Below are 23,537 nucleotides of genomic sequence, written 5' to 3'. Positions count from 1 at the left end.
GTGACTTCAGTGCAGTTTGGACTTCTTCCTTCAGTACCATCAGTCCCTGATCATATGCTACCTCTTGAAATGGTTGAACATTGACCAATTCTTTTTGTTATAATGACTCTGTGTATCCCTTCAATCTTCTTTTGATGTTTCCTAAGTCTTTTAATATTTTCCCCATAGAATCCTTCACTATTGTAACTCAAAGCTAGAACTTTTTTCTTCAGCTTTTTTCATCTTGAGAAATGCCAAGCGTGTTCTTCCCTTTTGGTTTTCTATCTCCAGGTCTTTGCACACGTTGTTATAATACTTTATTTTGTCTTCCCAAGCTGCCTTTTGGAATCTTCTGTTCAGCTCTTTTACTTCATTATGTCTTCCATTCACTTTAGCTACTCAATGTTTAAGTGCAAGTTTCAGATTCTCTTCTGACATCCATTTTTGTCTTTCCTTTCTTGCTTTTTAATGACCTCTTGCTTTCTTCATTTATGTCCTTGATGTCATTCCACAACTTGTCTGGTATTCACTAATTTATGTCATTGCATCAAATCTATTCTAGATGGTCTCTAAATTCAGGTGGGACATAGTCAAGGTCATACTTTGGCTCTCATGGACTTGTTCTAATTTTCTCCAGCTTCAACTTGAACTTGCATATGAGCAGTTGATAGTCTGTTTGACAGTCATCCCCTGGTCTTGTTCTGACTGATGATATTGGCCTTTTCCATTGTCTCTTTCCACAGATGTAGTCAGTTTGATTCTTGAGTATTCTGTCTGGCGAAGTCCACATGTATAGTCACCGTTCATGTTTTTGAAAAAGGATATTTGCAGTGAAGATGTCATTAGTTTTGCAAAATTATATCATGAGATCTCTGGCATCGTTTCTGTCACCAAGGCCATAATTTCCAAACACAGATCTTTTTTTTTGTTTCCAACTTTTGCATTTCAATCTCCAGTAATTATCAATGCATCCTGATTGCATGGTCGATCAATTTCAGACTGCAGAAGTTGGTAAGAATCTTCAATTTCCTAATTTTTGGCCTTAGTGGTTGGTATGTAAATTTGAATAGTAGTCTTATTAGCTGGTCTTCCTTGTAGCCGTATGGATATTATCCTATCATTGACAGCATTGTACTTCAGAATAGATCTTGAAATGTTCTTTTTGACTATGAATGCAACGTCATTCCTCTTTAAGTTGTCATTCCCTGCATAGTAGACGATATGATTGTCCTATTCAAAATGGCCAAACCTGTCCATTTCAGCTCACTAATGCCCAGGATATGAATATTTATACATTCCCTGTCATATTTGACTATTTCCAATTTTCCTACTTTCATACTTTGCACATCCCACTTTCCGATTATTAATGGATGCTTGTTGCTGTTTCTTCTAATTTTGGGTCATGCCATATCAGCAAATGAAGGCTCCGAAAGCTTGACTCCATCCACATCTTTAAGGTCAACTCCTCTTCGAGGAGGAAACTCTTCCCCAGTTGTATTTTGAATGCTTTCCAACCCGAGTGGCTCATCTTCCGGCACTATATAAGACAATATTTTTTTTTTTTATTGATAAGGTTTTCACTGGTTAATTTTTTTCAGAAGTAGATAGCCAGGCCCTTCTTCCTAGTCTGTCTTAGTCTGGAAGCTCAGCTGAAACCTCTCCACCATGTGTGATCCTGCTGATGTTTGAATACTAGTGGCATAGCTTCCAGCATCACAGCAACTGGCAAGCCCCCACGGTATGACAAACTGACAGATGTGTGGTGGATCGGTCTCTTCTGGTCTGGAGTAAAAGAGAGTGAACAAAACTAAATACTCAAGGGAGCAATTAGTCCAAAGGACTAATGGACCACATGAACTGTAGCCTACAGAACACTGAGATCAGAAAACTAGATGCCTGGCTACCACCACCAACCACTCTGACTAGTATTAAAACAGAGGGCCCCAGACACAGCAGGAGAAAAGAATAGAACAGAAATTCAAATGCATAAAAAGACCAGACTTACTGGTCTGACAGAGGCTGGAAGAACCCCCGAGACTATGGCCCATAGACACCCTTCTAACTCAGAATTGAAGCCAATCCCAAAGTCCACCTTATAGCCAAAGATTAGGCAGGCCTATAAAATGAACAATAACGTTGGAGGAATGTTCTTCTTAGACAAATCAAGTATACAAGATCAAGTGTTGCCCAAAAACAAAGATGAGAAGGTGGGAAGAGACAGGTAAATTGGATGAATAGAAAGAGGGAACCCAAGGTGAAAATGGAAAGGGGGGGGGAGTGCTGACACAATATGGGCTTGCAACCGATGTCACAAAAAAAATTGTGTGTTAATTTTTTAATGAGAAACAAATTTGCTCTGTAAACTTTCAACTGAAGTACAATTAAAAAAAAAAAAAACCTGAGCCCTCAACATGGCACTATTCTTTGTGGTGATCAGCTACCTACTTGGTGGCAGGTTGATCACAATAGACTCTGCACATTCTGTACCAAAGAGCCTGGAGTTTTTGTGGCAGTCAGTGGTCTACTATCCCTCATCTGTAGAATGGGAAACATCCATTGATTTGGGTTAGGTTCCTCATGGCACCACCCTTATCAGTGTGATGATCATCAATGTACCAGAATAGATTAATTCATGTGAGTTTTTATCCTTAAGAAATTTAAAGTCTAACAAAAAGAGCATTGACATAGTTAGAAGAAGTGAGTATAGCAGGAGAGGGGAAGGTCCTCTCCTTCTCCAGCCCTTCACAGCATTCCTTCTCTATACCACACATCTTGCTGCCTGCTCAGTCAGTTCAGCTCTGTATTAGGTATTTATTTTCACTTACCCATCTATCAAATGTTCACTGGATACCTATTATATGCAAGGCACTCTGCCAGGGTGTGGGATATAGTGGTGATAAAACATAGGCCCAATCCTTGCCTTCAGGGAGCTTATAGTATATGCAGATTCATTTATATTTAGTGTTTTCAGCTATATTCATTTTGTCTCCTTTCAAAGACTGTAAATTCTCTGAGGGCCAATATCATTACAAGATGTCATTTGCATCACCTCCCACCTTCATTCCCCACTGGCTATCACTATGCTAAGTGCATCACAGGTGTGGGAAACTAAAATGTATTGCTCACATACCAAATGGCAGGCACGGTACTGGGCACTTTAAATGTTTTCTAATTTAATATTCACAATAGTCTTATGTGGAAGATATTATCCCCTTTATTCAGGAGGTGAGGCGGAGAGAGTTGGAGATGAGATTCAAACTCTGGAACCATTCCTTACCAAAGTGTAAGTGCTTTGTTGAATTAAATCTGCTGAAATGGAATCCTATGATCACTGGGTTCAGGCAGGTCAAGGGCAGTGAAGAAAGTTTTGCCTCTGCTCCTCTGTGTGCATGAAGACTGTTACAGCAGAGGTAGGGTGCTGGAGCTTCCTGTAGAACTAAGGGAAGGAAGCTCTGGGAGCTGGAAAGAGACAATGTGTCATGGATTGAATTATGTTCCCTCAGAAATGTGTGTATCAATTTGGCTGAGCTATGATTTCCAGTATTCTGTGCTTGTCCTCCATTTTGTGATTGCAATTTTATGTTAAAGAGGATTAGGGTGGCATTGTAACACCCTTACCAGGTCACAAGCCTGATCCAACGTAAAGGGAGTTTCTCTGGGGTCGTGGCCTGCACCACTTTTTGTCTCTCAAGAGATAAAAGGAAAGGGAAGCTAGCAGAGAGGGGGGACCTCAAACCACCAAGAAAGCAGTGCCAGGAGCAGAGTATGTCCTTTGGACCTGAGGTTCCTATGCTGAGATGCTCCCAGACCAGGGGAAGACTGATTCATCACAAGGACCTTCTTCCAGAGCCGAGAGAGAGAGAAAGCCTTCCTCTGGAGCCAGCGCCCTGAATTCAGACTTCTAACCTACTGGACTGTGAGAGAATAAACTTCTCTTTGTTAAAGACATCCACATGTGGTATTTCTGATATAGGTTTAGATGACTAAGACACATTGTTTTAAGCACTTGAACATGCGAGAATGCTCAGAGGAAAAAATAACATAATGGCACTGCAGAAGGGTTGTTGTGTAAGTAAAGTGAAGAGGAGGTCCTGAGAGATGAGTCCCCTGGTCATGATCCAAAATGCCGGGGAAAATCAGACTGGATTCCTATGTGCAAGAGGGGACAACAATAACAGGGGCTTCCTCAGGGTTTCATGAGACCCAGACAGGGTGGGAAATGGGTGCCAGAAACAGTGGTTCAGTGGTGTGCATTTGTTATCAGCCCAGCACTGTTGTTCCAGGAACAGCTTGAGATCCAGCCTCTGAGGTTAGGGGAACAGGACATCTTTTTCTTGGGGCCTTGACCTGAGGAAGCTTCTTATCACTAAAGCACAAATGGGCAGCAGATGAGAGAAGAAAACTCAGTCAGGTGAGAAGGGAACAAGGAGCACTAGAACGAGGCAGCACTAGGACTTTAGGCAGCATTCAGTGGTGGATGGGGAGGGAGTAAGAGGGAAGGATGGTAACTTCTTTGGTACATTTAGAAGGTACAAGCAAATTTTAAAGACTTAAACATGTACCAAAAATTTTGAAAATTGAAGGTTAGAAAGAGGACATAACCTCTTTTCCAAGTCTCTAGATATTTCTCGAAGATGTACGCTCACAAATTTTTTAAAAAAGTGAGTCTCTTGTAACGCCTCCATTCTCTCTCCCTATCCCCAAAAAGCCCCTTCCCCAAACCGGAGTCTGGAATGCATATTCAAAGGTACTCAGGTAAGGACTCACTGCATGGGTACCCATCGAAATACCCAGATTGCCATAATTTCAAATTTTAAAGTATCACAGATATAATGGGGCATAATTTGATCTATAATATAGTTTTCTTTTTGTTTAATTTTCAAGATATTTCTCAGTTCTCATCATTTGCCTGTGGTTTACCATTCTATCTCCTATCTCATCTCCCACCATTCAGTGCCAACGTTCAGATGATAGGATAAGGTCCAACATCTGGCATTTTCATTATCCAGATGCCGGCTTTTCTCCTGAGTTCCTCCTTAGAAAAAAGAACTAGCAGGCACAAATCTAACTTCACTCAGGAGGATTCTTCGCAAGCAGCTGAGTCAGAATATAGCCTATGATCAGAAGTCCAGACAGAAAAGACCAAGCTTATTTGGTACAACCTTGATACTGGTGGAGCCCTGGTGGCGCAGTGGTTAAGAGCTGACCAAAAAAAGTCAGCAGCTCAGATCCACCAGCCACTCCTTGGAAACCCTATGGGGCAGTTCAACAGGTTTGGCTTTGGTTTGATACTGGTAGGCTCACAAAAGCTGTACCAGTGAACCCAGTTGCCATCAAGTCGATTCTGACTCATGGCAACCCCACGTTTGTCAGAGTAGAACGGTGCCCCATCAGGTTTTCAGTGGTGGATTTTTCAGAAGTAGATTACAAATCCTTTCTTCTGAGGCACCTCTGGCTGGACTCATACCTCCAACCTTTCTAACCTTATGAAGACCTGGGCATCTCGGTGGGTACCCAAGTGCTTAAATGTTGTACCACCCAGGAATTCCAAGAGTTGTACAGAAGAACATCAATAATATTACCCATTAAAAAAAAAAAAATTGACAATAATACCTGGTGGCTCGAGGTTCAGGTTTTTAATATTTTTTCGGTACCCAAACCCTGAGGTTATATAAGTGATATGCCATGCTCATTTCTTGGCCTTCCTGCCGTATTAATTATCTTCCCCAGTGATTTCATCTCATAGCTCTAGGTTCCCTCTGCACACTCTGGTGCACAGATCTTTATCTTCTTTCCTAAACACTTCTTCAAGATTCAGGCTGATACCCAACCTCCTTCTTCTCATCTCCACTTAAATGGATATTTCAAACTTAATCATATGTTCAAAACTAAACTATTGATTTCATATCTCGTCTTGCTCCCACATAACACCCTCTACCCACCTTGAATCCTGATTTTCTCCAGTGTTGCCCATCTCAGCAATAACCTGCAGCATTCACCCGGTTGCTCAGGCTAAAAACTAGGAGTCATCCTAGATTCCTTTGTTTTCTCCCCTTATCCCACCCTTCTCCACCTCACAATCTATTAGCAAGCCCTGTTAGCTCTACCTTCAAAGTGTTTTCCAAGTTTCACCATTTCCTACCACTTCTACTCTAAGCCACCGCTGTCTCTTTTATCTCATAATTAGTTTTTAAAAATAATATTGGAATTTTTCTTTTTTTTTTTTTTCTCAGCAATCCTATACTTTATATTGGTTTCATTTTTCTGGTTGCAGTTGTCTTAATTTTCTTCGTGTGGATATAGTAATTATACATGGTATTTCTTTTTTAAAAAAACCAAACCTGCTGCTGTTAAGTCTATTCAAACTCATAGCCGCCCTATAGGACAGAGTAGAGCTGCCCCATAGGGTTTCCAAGGAGTAGCTGGTGGATTCAAATTGCTGACTTTTTGGTTAGCAGCCATAGCTCTTAACAACTGTGCCACCAGGGCTCGATCGTATTTATAAAGGTGGTAATTTTCTCTTTTAATTATTCAACCCTCATAAGAGGTCTATGCTATAGGCATTATAATTCTTATTATTTTTTTCTCCAGATAAAAACTGAGACTCAGAGAGGTAAAATGACCTGCTCAGGAGTCTGGGATTCCCACTCTGGATGATCTGATTTATTGAAGCCTGTGCTCCTTCTCCTGCCTCCCTAACTGAAGGAAAACTGGTTATCAAAAAATCTCACTAAACCCACTGCCATCGAGTCGATTCCGACCCACAGCGACCCTATAGGACAGGGTAGAACTGCCCCCTATGGCTTCCAAGGCTATAATCTTTACAGAAGCAGATTGCCATATCTTTCTCCTGTGCAGCAGCTGGTGGGTTCAAACTGCTGGCCTTTCGGTTAGCAGCCGAGGGCTTTAACCACTGCACAACCAGCCCTCTGTCTTAGTTAACACATATTTAAATAGCTATTTAGAATAAAATGAAATAACAAATATAATTCTGTACCTTTTCTTTTTAGAACATCACACAGTAAATTATTTAAGAAACTCCATAAGTCTGTATCCTTCAATTAGAGAACTGAGCCATGAAAACATGCTTAGCGTGTTCCTTGAACTGAAGATCAAAGCCTTTCACGGTGATTAAGAGCTAATGCATCAAGTTAAAGAGGCTTGGGTATGAATTCTAACTTTGCCACTTACTAGAAGTGACACCTTGTTGAAAATATTTAACATCACCATGCTTTGGTTCCTCATCAGAAAATGAGGATAATCATTGTCTTAGTTACCTAGTGCTGCTATAACAGACATACCACAAGTCGATGGCTTTAACAAAGAGAAATTTATTTTCTCACAGTCTAGTAGGCTTGAAGTCCAAATTCAGGGTGTTAGCTCCAGGGCAAGGCTCTCTGTCTCTGTCAGCTCTGGGGGAAGGTCCTTGTTATCAATCTTCCCCTGGACTAGGAACTTCTTTGTGCAGAAGCCTCAGGTCCAAAGGACACGCTATGCTCCTGGTGCTTCTTTCTTGGTGATACGATGTTCCCATGTCTTTCTGACCGCTTCTCTCTTTTATATCTCAAAAGAGGTTAGCTCAAGGCACAATCTAATCTTGCAGATTGAGTCCTGTCTCATTAACATAACTGCTGCTAATCCCATCTCATCAGCATCACAGGGATAGATTTACAACACATACGAAAATCACATCAGATGACAAAATGGTGGACAATCACACAGTACTGTGAATCATGGCCTAGCCAAATTGATACACATATTTTTTGGGGACACAATTCAATCTATGACAATCATGAAGGTTTTTTGTGCCTGACACATGATAAACATTTGATAAATGGTTCAGTGATAGAATTCTCGCCTTCCGTGCAGGAGAGCTGGCTTGAATTCCAGCCAATATATCCTTAGCACAGTCGCCACCCATCTGTCAGTGAAGGCTTGCTATGAGGATGAATAGGTTTAGCAGAGTGTCCAGACTAAGACAGATTAGAAAAAAGGCCTGGCAAGTTGAGTCACAATTTTTAGATCCACAACCGATCATGGAATGGTGCAGGATTGTGCAGTATTTCATTCCATTGTGCACTGGGTCACAATGAGTCCAGGGTGAACTCGATGACAGTTAACAACAACAGCAACATTTTATTATTATTTTATGGTTTTACCCAGATGCCACAGAGCCTGACACCATCAGAATCATTCCTTTGAGTTAAGAATTACCATATCTCAGTATTGCTTTTTCTAACACAAAACCTGGAATATTGAGATCCTCAATAAGTATGTAAATATGTACCAGATAAATTAGAATATCACGCTGGAGGGTACCCAGTCAAAAAACATTTTGATATGAATTAGTTTTAAAAAATTCTTTCCTTTGCAAAGGCAAGAGCTTAGGGAGAAGGCACTGACTTTTTCCACCCAGAGTCCTGAAGACACAGTGTGATACAAAGAACTCGATTTGGCCTTTTTCTCTGGTTTCTGAAAGATAGCCCTTGGATATTCCCCAGCAGCTGAGGTGCCTTTATTACATAAAACCCCTTGGCTGTGCCTGAGGATGCGTGCAAATGAGGGAGGGCCAAACATCAACCTGCTCAACCAAACTCAGCAAGGGAGTGGGGCACCATGCAAACATTCATACATATTCATTGATTCAATTGATCAATACTATGAATTCAGACCCCAGTCTCACATAGGCAGTGAGGTCCCAACGGTGACTATGAACAGGGAAGTAGGTGGACTTCCTAGATCGGCAGGAGTACGTGCTTTCGGGAGAGTGACACACCTCTTGCAACCATGGAAGTCTTCTGCCTGATGCGTCTCTTCATTTGTATCCTTTCTGGTTATCAGAAATGAGTAACTGTAAGTATAGGTAGTCTTCGTGAATTCTGAGAGCCATTCTAGGGAATTAATGAACCCAAAAGCGGCAATGAGCCAGCAGGGACTGGGATTTGCCCATTTGACAGTTGGAAACACAGAGTCCTAACTTGTGTGAAGACTCAGTTCTCCGTGGCCGAGGGTCATAGAAAAAGACTATGTGGGCAGTCCATCAAAGGGATAAAATAGAGCCCTTTTAAGATGCAAATTATGACCTAAATCTAGGTGGTTAGAGTCAGAGAGCAAAAGTGTCACGTAGGTGGCTGGCAATGAGGATAGGGGAGATGTGGGAAGGCCAAGGCTGGATCCATTTGGGGTGGTAACTGGATTCATGCTGATCCTTACCATGAAGTTAGTGCACTCACTAAAGGGCCAAAGAAGGAGATAGAGACCCTGATGCCTCCTCTTTCTCGGATTTACCAAGGGCTGCTGTACTTAGATACCCCGTGAGTCCTGACACAAAGGCATTTGGAACTTGTATTTCTCTTTCTTTGCTTTTACACTTGAATTTTATGTTTGCCTTCTTGAATAGTCTCATGATCTCTTATACACTGGCCAATCTCTCAGGCTTTCCTTGCAGAAAACATGTACTCCAGAATATCGTAATATATAACTCACTTACATTTGTTCAGACACCAGAGAGGTATGTAAATGCTTCAAAGAAAAGGAAATGGAAAAATGCTAGAAGAGCCTCTGCTTGTCTCAGACCCTGGGCCAAATGTTTTAAACCGTTCTTCTGACAGAGTGGTTAAAAAGTACATGAAATTTGGTGAAAGGCCCGGGTTCAATTCCACTCTGCTCCTTAGCTTTTTGACCTTGGCAAATCACTTAATTTTTCTTAGCCTCAGTATCCTCACCTGTAAAATAGGTATAATGATACATCAAGGTTAAAACCATCTGGTGTCAGTGTCTCAGTGTTCTCCTCAAAGACCTCCATTGAAAGTAACTGAGGACTCACCTTGACCATCCGGCAGTGCAAGGCATTTGGGCTGCAAGCAGTATGGCTTACTCTGCTGCTTGCATCACAGAGTCCCCTTGACCATGACAGAATCACAAGAAGAATCTTCGCTGGAATACAAGATATCAGCAATTCAGTTATGGCTCCTCACCGGAGCCACTGAGGGAGGGCAGAATCTTCCATTTAACTGTGGGACAAAACTTATCAGACATTTCCATAACTAGATATAAAATATAGAGACACCTTTCAAAATGATTATCACTTTTTGCTAGAAGATTGTAGTCGCTTGAAGGACAGATGAGAGGAGTGTAATGAGAAAGGCTCCTGGGCTTCAATGCTGATGTTTTTATTCCTTCTGCGTATGTGTTGTCACTTGAATCTTTTGAATCGTATCATTTTATAGTGTAGATTTTTGAGTGAAATGAACCTACAGTATTTTTTTTGTCTTACTAAAAGATATTTCTTTCTCACAACAAAGTACAATAGGGACACTTGTACAGTGCTTATTATGCGAAGCAATGGGCAATGGCTATGGACTCAAACTACCAAAGCTCATTCAAGAAGAAATAAATATGCTTTTGTCTATTAAAGATACTGAATTTGTATTTAAAAACCTTCACACAAGAAAAGTCCAGAGGGCTTCACTGGTGAACTCTACCAGACATTTAGGGAAAAAATAATGCCAATAGTATAAAAAGGCTCCCAGAAAGTTGAAGAGGAAGTAATTTATCCTAAAATACTCAGTGAGCCCGGTATTACCCTAATACCAAAACAAGAAAAGATATTACAAGGAAAAACTCCAATCTGTGATACAGTTTTTAATCTATAGAATTTTGACTTATCTTCTAAGCTCCAATTTTTATGCACCTTTTTTTTTAATAATAGAATGCCTTGATCTTTTTTTTAATTTATTTTGTTGTTACTGTTGAGAATATATATAGCAAAACATACACTAATTCCACTGTTTCTACAGGTACTATTCAGTGACGTTGATTACATTCTTCAAGTTGTGCAACCATTCTCACCCTCCTTTTTTGAGTTGTTCCTGCCTATTAACATAAGCTCACTGCCCCTTAAGTTTCCTATCTAATCTTTCAAATTGCTGTTGTCACTTTGATCCCATGTAGATAGTTCTTAAAAGAGCATAATGCTTAAGGCAGACATTTTTTACTAGTTAAGCTAAACAATTATTTGGTTTTAAGAAGACTTCAGGGGGTTTTTTTGGTTTAAGTTTTAAAGATAATCTCAGGGCAATAGTTTTAGGGGTTCATCCAGTCCCCATGGCTCCGGAATGTCTAGAGTATATGAGAATTTGAAATTCTGTTCCAGAATGCCATTAATTTTGAGTCCACCTAGCCAGCTAAGTCCTATGATTCCTTACATGGTACTCCCTCCATGAGTCTTTGCTCTTCCAACCTAGTCTCTGGTTATTGATTCCTCCCCTGAAAAGGGTAGACTTTACTGTGAAACTGTCTGAAAGAAATTGAGTTCTGTAATAGTAGGCCTCAGAATAGACTTCTGAAGTCTACTACTGAAGAGATATATTTTTAATTTACCCACCTAAAGGTGGAGATATTTAGAAAGAGAGCAAAGAAACTAACTGAAAGGCCAGCAAAGATACCACTGAAGCCAAGCTAAAGAAGTTGAGACTTGGTTTATATCCAGAGAAATGGTCAGAAAAGAGCTATCAAAAGTCATGGGAAAGAACAGGAGGACTTAATGAGCTGTGTGAGGGAAAAGAGAAACGAAGATGAAGGAAGAATAAAACATGTTGAAATGTTTGCAACCCTACTCCCAAAGGACAAATGCATAGTACAACCACGCGTTGTGTTGTATTTCATGATATAGCCGTATCACATAACACTGGGCTAGAGAAGTGAGAGATCACTCAGGTGAGGCTGAAGAATGAGCTTATTCCAGATTTCAGCCTGATAAGAATGGAGTTGGGGACTACAAATTTAGTTATTATTCAAAAACAGACTTAGGGCAAGGGACTCAAGATGTAACTGTATCAGATTTCCAATGAGGTGAGTCAACCATAGGATAGGTGATATAAGAACAAAGTAGTCAGCATTTGGGAGATGGGAGAAATTGTGGGCAGAGAAATTAAAAGAAAGGATCAGCACTATTTTAGAATGATTCTGTTTTACTCACGCAAACTTAAACAAAAAGATTGTGTTAAGGAAACCATGGCAACTATTCAAAGGGAAGGCGGCTTAAAGTCTGTATGCCTGTAGAGTAAAGCCTTATACCAGGGCTCAGCTTAGTAGTTGGTAGTATGACATGTAAGATGTCCAATGGTTAGAGAAAATGTGAGACAATGTTGAGTTTTACCTGAACCCTGTGATACTGAAAAACAGTGATGGTTAAAGAAATCCGCAACTTTAGTGCTCAGAAAAATGTCTTCCAACAAATAATCACCCTTACCGCATGACTTAGATAAGACTCACAGATGTTTACTTATGACAAGGCCAGACATATACTCTGCAAATTCCCATTCCTTGCCTTATAAATGAGTAACCCAATTGCTTGTCCCCACTGATCCGTAATAAGTAAAATATTTGTTACCCAAACTTTGGTTAAGCTTCTCTACTTTCCCCAAGTTCCTGAATTTTGGACCCCCTCTGCCTGAGCCAACATATTACTCTTCTCTGGGATAACAGGGTGGCCTCAGCATAAAACATGCTGATTTACTATCTAATGATGTCACTGTTTCATCCCACACCTGAATTTTTTTTAGCCTTGTTTGCTTTAAGTCCCTATAAAAGAAAATATTTTTCCCCTAACTCTTCAAGATACTTGCTGTTCTTATGCTCAGAGTATTTACCCTATTACTGTAAACTCCTCCCCTTTCCCCCTCCTCTTTCTGGATAAAACGTCTCCGTGGGTTTGTTTTCCTATTTGACATGTGGCATCTGAAGGCAGGTCCCATCTCTGCTGCACTTAAATGCCAGGCTGGCTTGGGGTTGAGGTTGTGACTATCTTCTCTTCCCTGGAGACTACTGTTTTCTTTTCACAATGCAAATTCCTTGTTCTAGGCCCTGGGTGGCCGTGGAGTAGGGAAAGGAAGTAGAACACCCACTCTCCTGGAGGGCCTCCCAATACAAGTGAATGAACTGTAGCTTTTAAAGCCCAGGTCATAACTCACAGAGCCAAATACTAAGCAGGTAACCGCAGCTTCATCAGTATCCCACATCCTGCCCAGTACACCATTACAGAACCCTTCCTGGACCTTGGGTGCCTGCTTCATCATCCTTTCCCTCTGCTGCTTTCCTCAACATACATGGACTGGCTCCTGTTCCTACTGCTCCCAGGAGCCCTCCTGGTACTGTGCTGGTCTCCCATAAAAGGTGAGTCCCATGGCATGGATGCAAAATAGGCAGGGTGATATGGTCAGGAAGAAAGATCCTGGAGTCTTTAGCCTCTGGCAGCTGAAAATTCCGTTCCCCACAATGAAAACTCTTTCTGAGACCCTGCTGTTATTGCCGTTCATTAGCTTCACCTAACTCTAACCCCAGAAAAGGTGTGAGGAGGGAGGTTTGAGGGGAAAGAGAGATAAAGGATCCTTTGGGGTCAATAGAGGAAGAAGTTAGAGAGAAAAAGTACCTGTTCTCTCAGCTAAGGCCCATATCAGAGTAGGTAACTCAGAAGATAAATCCTCCTCCTTCCACTCAATCACGGGTCTTTTCACAGCCAACATTGCCTAGCCCTACCAGCCATGAAATGTCCACCTCAGAATCTCCTTCAGATGCCACAGCTGCATTTTGATCCTGAAAAGGGAGAGCTCAGAGGGCTTCCTGGTAACCCCATAACTCCTAATCCAGGTTCCCTTATAGACCTGGGCTCTGCAGGGAGAGATACCCCTGGAAAAGATGGTCACCATAGGTCCCAAGGCCTGACAATGGGTGCCTGAAAAGTCTAGGACCCCAGCATTAACCCAGACACCTTCATCATGCCTCTCCTCTCATCCCCCCACCACTTGGCATCTCCTGGTCTCACTCCATGGTTCTGACGTAATGTCCAGATTCTACAAGGGGATCTACAGTTTGCACCTCCTGTGATGAGTTTGTTGGAAAGACCTGCAGAAAGAATTTGGGTTCCTGTCTATCCAAATATCCAGACTTTGCATGCCAGACCAAAGAAGTGTATTCTAAATATTTCACTGGAGGTGAGATGGGGGCAGGAGACGGAGAAGGGCTGGGAGTTTTAAGATTTGGCCTGGGGAAAAAAGGGTACTAGATCTGGAATCACGATTCTTAGTTTCACTAGCTCTGATGGCCTTGGGTTCTGGGAATGTTGTTTCCCCTCTCTGAGCTCAAATTTCCCATTTGTACCCATGATTGAATTTTAATAGATGACCTCCAAACTCCCATCCATCTCTGATAGTCAATGACTCTGTCCCTAGCAGTGTATGAGCATTACAGCCCCTCCACTGTACATGTATGTGGGTGTTGCAGGAGTGTGGTAGTGAGCTGCCCTGTATAGAGAAGTCCTCTTTTGTGTCAGGGTCTTCAAGTCTCAGACTTGGCACAGGGGACCTGAGGGAGGGGAGGGACTGATCACTCAGCCACATTCCCTGTCACATTCCAATTCTAACCTGGGGTCTCTTTGTGTTATTCTCCCACCCTTTTCAGCATACCTGTACGAATATTCCATCCTGAGGTGTCCAAAAAGATGTGTGGAATATGTAGTCTTCACCAAGTGGGAGAAAAATGTGTTCCTCTGTTGCAATCAAAGCTATTGCAACAGTTTGTCAGTAAAAGACACAGTTCCATTTAATCGTGGTTACATCACGAATTTTGCCTGAGATGCTGAGCTGATGTGTAGGGGTTTTCTTCCAGACTGCATTATACTCATTCCTTCCTGGACAAACATCAAGATTCAGAAACACCTTCACTCCCAACCCCCCACCCACACCATCTGCAGAGAACCAAGAGGTACAAGAGTAAGGAGCCTGAAGTGAGGAAGAAATGTAATGGAACTTTGAAATGCTGTCTGGGCCTGGGTCAGAGCCAGAAGGTCCAGTCGTCTGTGTCTACTGTTCTGCTTGGGGCTAAACCCCAAGTCCAGATGGGAGTGAGCAAGCGGGTGATTCTGTGCTGGGACATCTGGGGGCCCTGAATGGGTTACAGCAACAACTCTAATGAATAACCCCTTGCGAAAAAATTCATGGCTGTTTCCATAAGGACCAAATAAGAAGAAAGAATACTGGGGACAGAAAGGTCTGGGGAAGGTCCTCAAGTCATTTCATTTCTCAGATGTCTGAGATCCTAAATCCCTTTAGGACCTTGACATTTCAATCCTGGGGGCAGGGAGGAGAGTCCCTAACACAGGATGCCCAACGAGGAGGCCTGGCTTTCCACAGGGGAATCCTCTGCCTTCTTGGGGCTCTTTGAGGACTTTTGGAAAGAAAAATTGCTGGTCATTGTATGATGTATTTGAGAAAGCCAATTCAAAGGGATGGCCTGAATTTGAATCCCATCACTCTCTCTTACCAGCTCTAATGATCGTGAGCAGATGACTTGGATTTTCTGCACCACAGCTGTCATATCTGACTTCACACTGTTTATGTGAGAATGGAAAGAGTGCATAGCTATCGGGTATATATTCAACATATGGTGTTTGCTTTTTCTTATCAACTGTGTGCCAAATACTGGGAGGGCACTCTACATATCATCACATAAACCCTCATTGACAACCATGCAACAAAAAGCTTATTACTTACCCTTTTACAGAGGAAGAAACTGTGAGTCAGGAGTTTGGTTAACTTTGCAGGTAGCTGGCAGAGTAGGTAAGGGGTGGAGATGAAGATGCATTAAAAATTGCAGTTAAAACTATCAAGGGACTTATTAAATGATAATACTAGATCCAAAGGGATGAAGGGCTTCAGGGATGGCTTATTCCAGCAGAGATCTCTATTACTAGTTGGTTTAATGGACTTCGGGAAGAGTAAAGGGTAGTCCCTCAACGAGGTGGATTGACACAGTGGCTGCAACAATGAGCTCAAGCATAACAATGATTGTAAGAATGGTGCAGGACCTGGCAGTGTTTCGTTCTGTTGTGCATAGGGCCGCTATGAGTTGGAACCAACTCGACGGCACCTACCAAGAACAACAACAGAGGGTAGTCCCATGATGTGAAAATTGGTGTGAAATTGTCTGTGAAAGTCTAACAGTAGAATGAAAAGCAGAGTAAAGCAGAATTGTATAAGGAGTTTATATCTTGGTGATAGAACCACATTGGCAGAGTTTTAATCTGGAGTTGAGAACTCTAGTCTTACCTGGCACCATGCTGAGCACCTTACGCATCTCATTAACACTCACAAGAAGTTTGGGGAGGGCAATAATGCATAACACCCTGGTCTTTGGAAGCTAACCATATTGATACGTGAGGGGTGCGTGTACTTACATTTTACGTTCTTTTTGGTAAGTGTATTACATCTCACAAACATAACAAGGCCACACTTACACAAACACGGGGAAAATAGCAAGGAGAAATCTTAGCTAAACTGTTCAGGGATGACCTCTCTGAACTCAGAGAGATTATATTTACAGTCTGGAGACTGACATTAACAAAGAATGTAGTAAACTCAGTGATACAAGGGCCGTGTGCCACCTGGGGCGTTCTGGCATTTTGTAAAGAGATTTCTTTGGCCTTCACATACTGGTAAGTTTACCATGGAAAGCACTAGAGGAGTCTCTAGCTAATTTCTTGCTGGGGTCATGCATAGAAAGAGTTCTTAGGGTGATAATTGGACTTGCTGATGCAGCGTATTGAAAGTTCAGGAAGTTGTATTTAAGCTACAGGCCGTAAACAGGAAAAATGGATAAATTGTAGGCTACTTCTTTGCAGTTGAAATACTAGTCCTGCCTCCCTAGCCATTTCAGTGTTTATGTTATCTTTTCTACGCCAAAGCAGAGTGGAAAGGAGCTATCTATGCAATTTAGGGCATACTGAACAACTGTGAGAGATTCCCAGAAAATTCTAGGGGATGGCAACTCTCCTCGTGGCTGGTAGAACAGAAGACACACATAAAGGCTCACCAGAGGCACTTGTTTCATGCTGTTTCTTGAATCTGCATGTATTCTATGGATATTTCCTTTATCTTTCACGGCCCTGAAGATGGTAGAACCACTCTGACCTGTCTGTTCCCAGTGACCCAGAGCCATGCTGCACACTCACTTGAGGAAGAAGAAGCAGGCATTTCTGACCTGATTGTTCAGACCTCTTCTGGAAGAAACTGTTCTTTCCCTGATAAGTATAAGGTCTATGGGCATTGGGGAAACACCAGCAGCCTGATGCCATTGGTGCTGCGTTGGAACAGGAACTGGGGTTCTTCATCTTATTTATGCTTCTCATTATACGTAGGATCTACCTAAGCTGAGATCTCTTTCCTCAAATCCTGGTGGTTGTCACCAGCCCCATTAATGTATGGAAAAAGGTTATTGTGTGAAAATATCTAGATTACCTATGAATCTCAGGATATTTTGCTCTATTCCTGGTGAAGAGTAGATGTGTTTCTTTCAAAAATAATAACTGGTTGAAAAGTGAATTTCCACTCAAGAAATTTTTTTAATGATTTCCATGTTAACATTGCAGGTGTAAACTAAAAACCCTAATATAACCATCTCCTAATCACACATATAACGTAATGATTAGGTACCTAACTGCTCTCAGAACTGAGGTGAGGTCCAACATTGAGCTTACTCTTCGGCACTAATAGTACCTCCAGAACTCTGTGGTGGAGGGAGGAGAGCTGAAGGAAACACACAGGCTGTATTAGGGTTGGAACAATAGGCCAAAGGGATTCCTGAATACTTTTTAAGTCATGGGTGTGGAATTTACAACATAAGAATAATGATTTTGGGGTGTCCTAAGAGGATAAGAAAAATTACTAGGAGCACTTGGAAAAGGGACAGCATTTAGGCCAGTAAGAAAATCAAGTACCTTGGGAGATCCAAGGGTATGAAATTGAAGCAATTTGAAGAGAAAAGTAAGTCAATGAAATTGGGTTCAAATATAGGCAAGGAGTCCAGGCTGGCCGATACCTCTGGGAGGAGGAAATTTCTGCAGCAGGAGAAGTGATGTAATAATACAGAGGAGTGTAATTAGATGAGGGGCCAGCTTATGATTCTTTAGTATGGGGAAAGGGAACGGAAGTGTTTTTTCTTTCTCTTTGTGAGCTACCATTAGCTAAGGAATTAAATATAGCAATCCTGTAAGGAAATAAGGGAAGCCCTCAAAAATCAGGGGTAGGGAATGTAAAGATGCAGAGAAGATGCTAAATGTCAGGGCAGGAGGAGGATGAGAGGAGGGAGGGGAGAGAGAGATTGGCTAGTGAGTATAAACCCTGAGTATGCAGAGCAAAAAAAAAAAAAATCAATGATGCCATTTCAGGTGAAGACATAGGTGGGTGAATGGGTGTGTGTGTGTAAGTGATACATGAATACTTAATGTGTCATTTGAAAGCTTCACTAGGGTAGTTGGTGTCCTGGTTAAGCAGTTAACTAATATATACCTCTCCCTCCCAGTATGAAATATCAGTTTGCTCTTTTGGCACACAGACTCAATGGCAACCAACAACGACAATAACCCCCAAAGTATGATGGAGAAAATCTCTTCCACAAAAAACTGTCTTATTCATCTAGTTCCAATGGCTGGCACATCTTAAAAGTTCTCCACATGCTTTTTGTAGGAACACATGAATGCATAAATAAAAACCATCCAGTTCTGAGTAAACACCTATAATATCGGTCCCTTGAATTATGTGAAAAACTATAAGAAACACTGTCTGCTTTCCAGAAGATCACAACTCAGAATACGTATGACAATCATATGTAACCCAGTATCTCAGCTTCCCCATTTTGAGAATAAAAAATAAAAAATATACCTCTTTTGAAGGCTCAAAGTGCAATAATTTTATCCCTCATCTGATGTGACTGAAGAAAATCCAATTTTTCCTCCTGCCCAACTGCTTCTAGGCCTCTTGTGGTGGTATTTAAACATTGCACATGTCACACTTGTCTGGGCCGGGCCAGTTCAGCCAGCATCAGGCTAATCCACCACCCTGCTTGGCTGGAGACAACATTGTGCCCTTTTGCAATCTGCTTGCTTTCAGTTGCTGCTGATTCCTCATTGTTTGCTGTCACCATGGATACAGATCCTTTCCTCAATTCCCTCCAAAGACAGCAGAGATGAAGCTGCAACATTCATTACAATTTACCGACGGCTTGGGAATTTTTTTTTTTTGGGGAATAAGTGACTACAACTAACAGAAAATTTGGAATGGGACACTCAATACGGCTGTTCTTAGAATAAACAGGCCACCTCCCTGCCTCATGCATATGTAGCCTGACATCAAGTGGGGAGGACCTGCTTACCTCCCTCTAGTCCCATTCATCTCTTCTAACCAAAGTCCAAGTCTCAGCCACTAGAAAACTCCAAGAAAGGGAACAAGTTTCCTACTCACTCCAGTCTAAGACCCATCACCTCAGCTCTCCTCTTTCATCCCAGGGTTTGCTACTTTCTAGGATAATCGATAGTGGGGATCTTACTCCCCTCAAGAGAATCCTCTATCCACGCCTAAATTTTCCACCTGCTCCTGGTCTCCATTCCCTATAGATTTGCATTTTTTTTCTGGCTCTGTGCACAGGATTCTTCCTCCTTTTCTGTATTCCAGTTAGTTGCACTCGTACATTCTCTCAGCTTTAGTGAACATCTCAGCCCTGAGTTCCCCCACATTGTGGTGTCATGGAAAACCATAGACCTCAGCATCAAAAATCTCTAGTGGTGAGACTAGACTCAATCAGGCCCAGAATTAACTAGCCAGTCTCTCTTCTCCCCAAGTTGCCAAGAAGAGAAATTATAGAGTCACTGTTTTCATAGGAATAGAGTATGCTTTGGTAGGACTTCCACTTTGTCCCCACCCCTAGCCCTTTCTGGTGAAGCCCAACCAGGTAAGGATATAAATAGGCACCCATAGCTTCCTGCCCTAACCTTGTTCTCTCTTCCTGCAAAATGGACAAGCTCCTTCTGCTAGGACTCTCCGCCTTTCTCTGTTACTTTCCATGTAAGTTCCTGGGGTGGTCAGGATCCTGGAATGGGTCAGGGCTCCTGTGACAGAGGATCTTCTAGAAGGAGCCATATAGTATCAGAAGCATGACGAGCTGTCTTTCTAAGTCCGTTCCTTCCATCCACAATGTGTCATGTCTCTAGACCCTTCACCAAGGCCCTTTAGACCTCCCCTTGTAGGAGAAAATAGGTAGACTAGAGAGGACTTGGAGAGAATTTCCACAGAAGCTGTGAGATGGAGTTTGGAAAATGAGATAATCAAAGAATGTATCTTATTTTTTCTTTTTGTTTCCTGTAGTGCTCCCTGGGTCATTTCTAAAACCAGTTCTCCCAGGTGAGTAAAAATGGATCAGAATTGGGGATGGGGGGAGGGAGTGTGGGAAGCCAGTGGGGCATTGGGCATAGTGGGCATTAGAGGTTGAAGGCAACCAAGAGACAAAACATGAATTTCAATACTCAGTGCCCTCAATCCCAGCACAGTGGGGCTGGGATGAGAGCTGATTTTAGGTTTGACAAGAAAAGATGAGGGCCATCTGATAAGGCTAGCAGTGAGTGTGAAGAAGGGTAAGAAAAAAGGAAAGGAGGAAGTGGAACAATGACTTAACAGGCCCTGCCTGACCATGTCCTAAGTGTAGAACTGTCATGAATTTCGAGTGTATGTTCCCATTGTCAGCTTTCAGGCACATGCAGGTGAGAATGCCACATGGGATCAATTAAAATGAAGGGCATGAGGCTCCAAACATATGCATTTGTCTTTATCCTTTGGGTTCGTGCTGTAGGGAAGGATAGGGGAGTTTGAGAGTCCCTAAAGAGGTGAAGAAAATTGCATGGAAGTAGGGAAGAGGTGCAGAGATCCCATGAGATGGGGGTGAGAGTTTGGAGGGACAGAAAGGGCTTGGAATGACTCCAGGTTAAGGATATAGGCTGGATCCTAAAGGAGAGATGACCACAGCCCTAGGCAGGGGTCAAATCTCAGACAAAACTGCAGGCTTGTTCCATTTATCTTTACCAGCAATAAAAAGTAGTTGTCGAAAAACAGTAAAATTCTAGCAGGCATGAACAAGATCTGCTCTGATCATCTCAGCCCGGACTTTGTTCCTGTTTCTATTATCCTTCCACTCTTCTTTCCCCTCCTGTTTTCAGGCTAAAACTCCAGAGACCATAAACTCCATTCACTGTCTTGGTCTAGCCTATTTTAATAGAGGTAGGTGCCCTGCTAAAGGCTCTGGGAAACCCCTCTGGGCTCCAAAGCAACTTCACTTCTGAAAGAGGAGATTGGCCCTTTCAAGGTAGTTTGAGGACTACTCTAATTTTTATTTGCCTCCTTTACTCTAGCTGAATTTGCAGACACTGTTCAGTGTAGGATGTGTCACATCCAGTTTCCAGGAGAGAAGTGTTCCAGAGGAAGAGGAATATGTACTGCAGATAAAAACGAGGCCTGTGCAGTAGGCAGGATTTACAAAAGTAAGTTTTGAATTTGGGGAAGGTGGAATGGGGAGAGGAAGCCGGTAGACAAAAATCAACCATAGTGAGAAGAAGACCTGGCTTTACCACATGCAGTGTCATCCCTGGGATGACTGGTATTGCCACCCCTGTCCTATACCACAGGGAAAAATGGATGGAGGTGGACAGTAAGGGAAAGGGTGTGGCTATGGAACCAGTGTCTTGGGAAGCCTGAAGGAAATAGAGGAGGCTCAACTGAGGTGAGAGGAGAGCCACACTGCACCCATTGGAGAACAACTGGTTGGTTGGGGGTGCAGAGGGAAGCTTATTGTCTTGGTGCTTGCCTGGACTCACTTATTAATAGTTCTAAACTGGGGAAATTTAGGAACCAGTGTCAGCAATAGGAACTGGCTATATGGCCCTCAATGCGTAAGACTAAGTAAGCATCATGACTTTCTTATCTTCCCAACCTTAAAGTTCAGTGATCCCTTGACATTCATAGCTTTCTATTAAACAAGTGTTTAGATTCTCCATTGAACAACTGAGCCTTGGGATTCCCTGAATTGCTGCTCTCGCTACCTCCCCATCTCTCTTCATGAAAATTTTTGAAGGGCTCTGCCAATGTTCTTCTTTTGGAAACACCCAACTTGCCACATCTTCTAGTCCTTCACATTTGACCTACAGAGCCTTGAACTATTCAAGGCTTCCTTGCAGAGGTTTCAGGTCCAGACTGGCTCATCTGTTTCTCCACTCTTTCTCAGAGCAAAGAAATTTATGGTCAATCTGGTTAATCTTCATGGGCTGCCAAAGGAACTGTGCTGAAGTTGAAAAGATAAAGTGGAGTGTCTATATGGTGGCATTCAGATGCTGCCGGAGTGCTGACCTGTGCAATGAAAACTTGACAAGAAGTGGGTGATCTTGCTGCCCGGGCCTCTTCACAATGGCTTCCTACAAAACCACGCTACAAAGGAGGACTGCAAGCACCTGGCTCTGCCCTCTGCATGTAGAAGAAAAAGTCCTCTCCTTTTCTAGCTTCTCTGTCTTCACCCCTTAAAGAGAACAGAATAAATACATCCTGCAGATTGTCACAAAACCAGGGACCTTCAATGTATACCCAAGTTGCTCAGGAAAAGAAGAGGACAGCTCGATTTCAAATGAAAATACCTTCCTCTTTTTCCTGCTGCTTTCTTTTCTTCTATGGCAAGATATTTTCACATTTTTTAAATGTTTTTTTTCTCTCTGTATTTTTCTTCACTTCCCACTCTAATTAAAGCATGTAACTCTGGTCTCTTGGGGAGGAATGTGGCAGAGTGAAAAGAGATGCCTTGAGTCTTCTTGGAATTTGTTTATGAATTCCAATTCCAGAGTGAGGGGAATGTGAGTGAGTAGAAAGGAATTTACATCAGAACCAGGAAGACAGAAGGGTTTCTGCTTTCTAGAATGAGACTGTCTTTGGCATTGGGGATTGGAGGAGAAGAGAAGAGGAATCTATGGGGTTCTAGAGAGGATGCCAGCAAACTGCTTCCCTGGAAAACACATGGAGAGGAATAAAGATATTTGTTGCCAGAACATCCATCTGTAAACCCCAGTTTCTCCTCCTCAATTCAGTTGGTCCTAAGAAACAAACCAAGAGACCATAAGTCTATCATATAGGAGAGGAGGCAATGGAGCAGAAGTAGCACCCGCTCACCAACTTCTTCGTGCTGTTATTTACCATTTCTACTGGATGACAGGCTGCTAGTGTGCATGCCCAAACTTATGGCTTGATGACCTAGAAAAAAACCAATTAGTGAGGAGCAGCTTAGGTTTCATGGTCACTTGATGACTAATATTTAGGGAAGTTGAGTCATAAAGAGGTTATGTCGTTAGCCAAGATCATATAAGTAAGAAATGACAGATCCCTTGCCTCAGTCTTGGGATTTGACTATTGATTTAGGGATGGTAAACTCTCTTCTTATTACACAAATTTATAGGATATGAGAACAGGAAGGGCTCTATTTGGCTCCTGTGGGATAGAGAACTACCACAGTATTTGTCTGTCTCTCCCAAAGTCAGTCCTGAAGAAATTCTAAAACTGGGTTTCTATGAACCAACGAAACCACGAGAAACCCCCGATGGTGATATAGGGCTGTTGGAAGCAGTATACGGGGTGAGGGACAAGGGTGTTATTGGCAGAGTCTGGGGCTATTTAAGAAAAGCTGTTTCAATTCTTTGCCTC

At 42.2% G+C, this 23,537-nt stretch overlaps 1 protein-coding gene across 1 annotated transcript; it reads left to right on the top strand.

The window, feature by feature from the left end:
• Positions 1-20,560: 20,560 nt before the first annotated feature.
• On the top strand, positions 20,561-22,235 carry PATE1 (prostate and testis expressed 1). Its single transcript, XM_049856343.1, has 4 exons — positions 20,561-20,566; positions 21,020-21,080; positions 21,212-21,340; positions 22,081-22,235. Exons 1-4 carry the CDS (start codon positions 20,561-20,563, stop codon positions 22,233-22,235), a joined length of 351 nt encoding a protein of 116 aa, XP_049712300.1.
• The last annotated feature ends 1,302 nt before the right edge of the window (positions 22,236-23,537 follow it).

This window comes from Elephas maximus, chromosome 17, assembly GCF_024166365.1.
Source record: "Elephas maximus indicus isolate mEleMax1 chromosome 17, mEleMax1 primary haplotype, whole genome shotgun sequence".
Lineage (NCBI taxonomy): Eukaryota > Metazoa > Chordata > Mammalia > Proboscidea > Elephantidae > Elephas > Elephas maximus.
The sequence above is the reverse complement of the archived record's forward strand: the minus strand, read 5'-3'. Positions and strand labels throughout refer to the sequence as shown.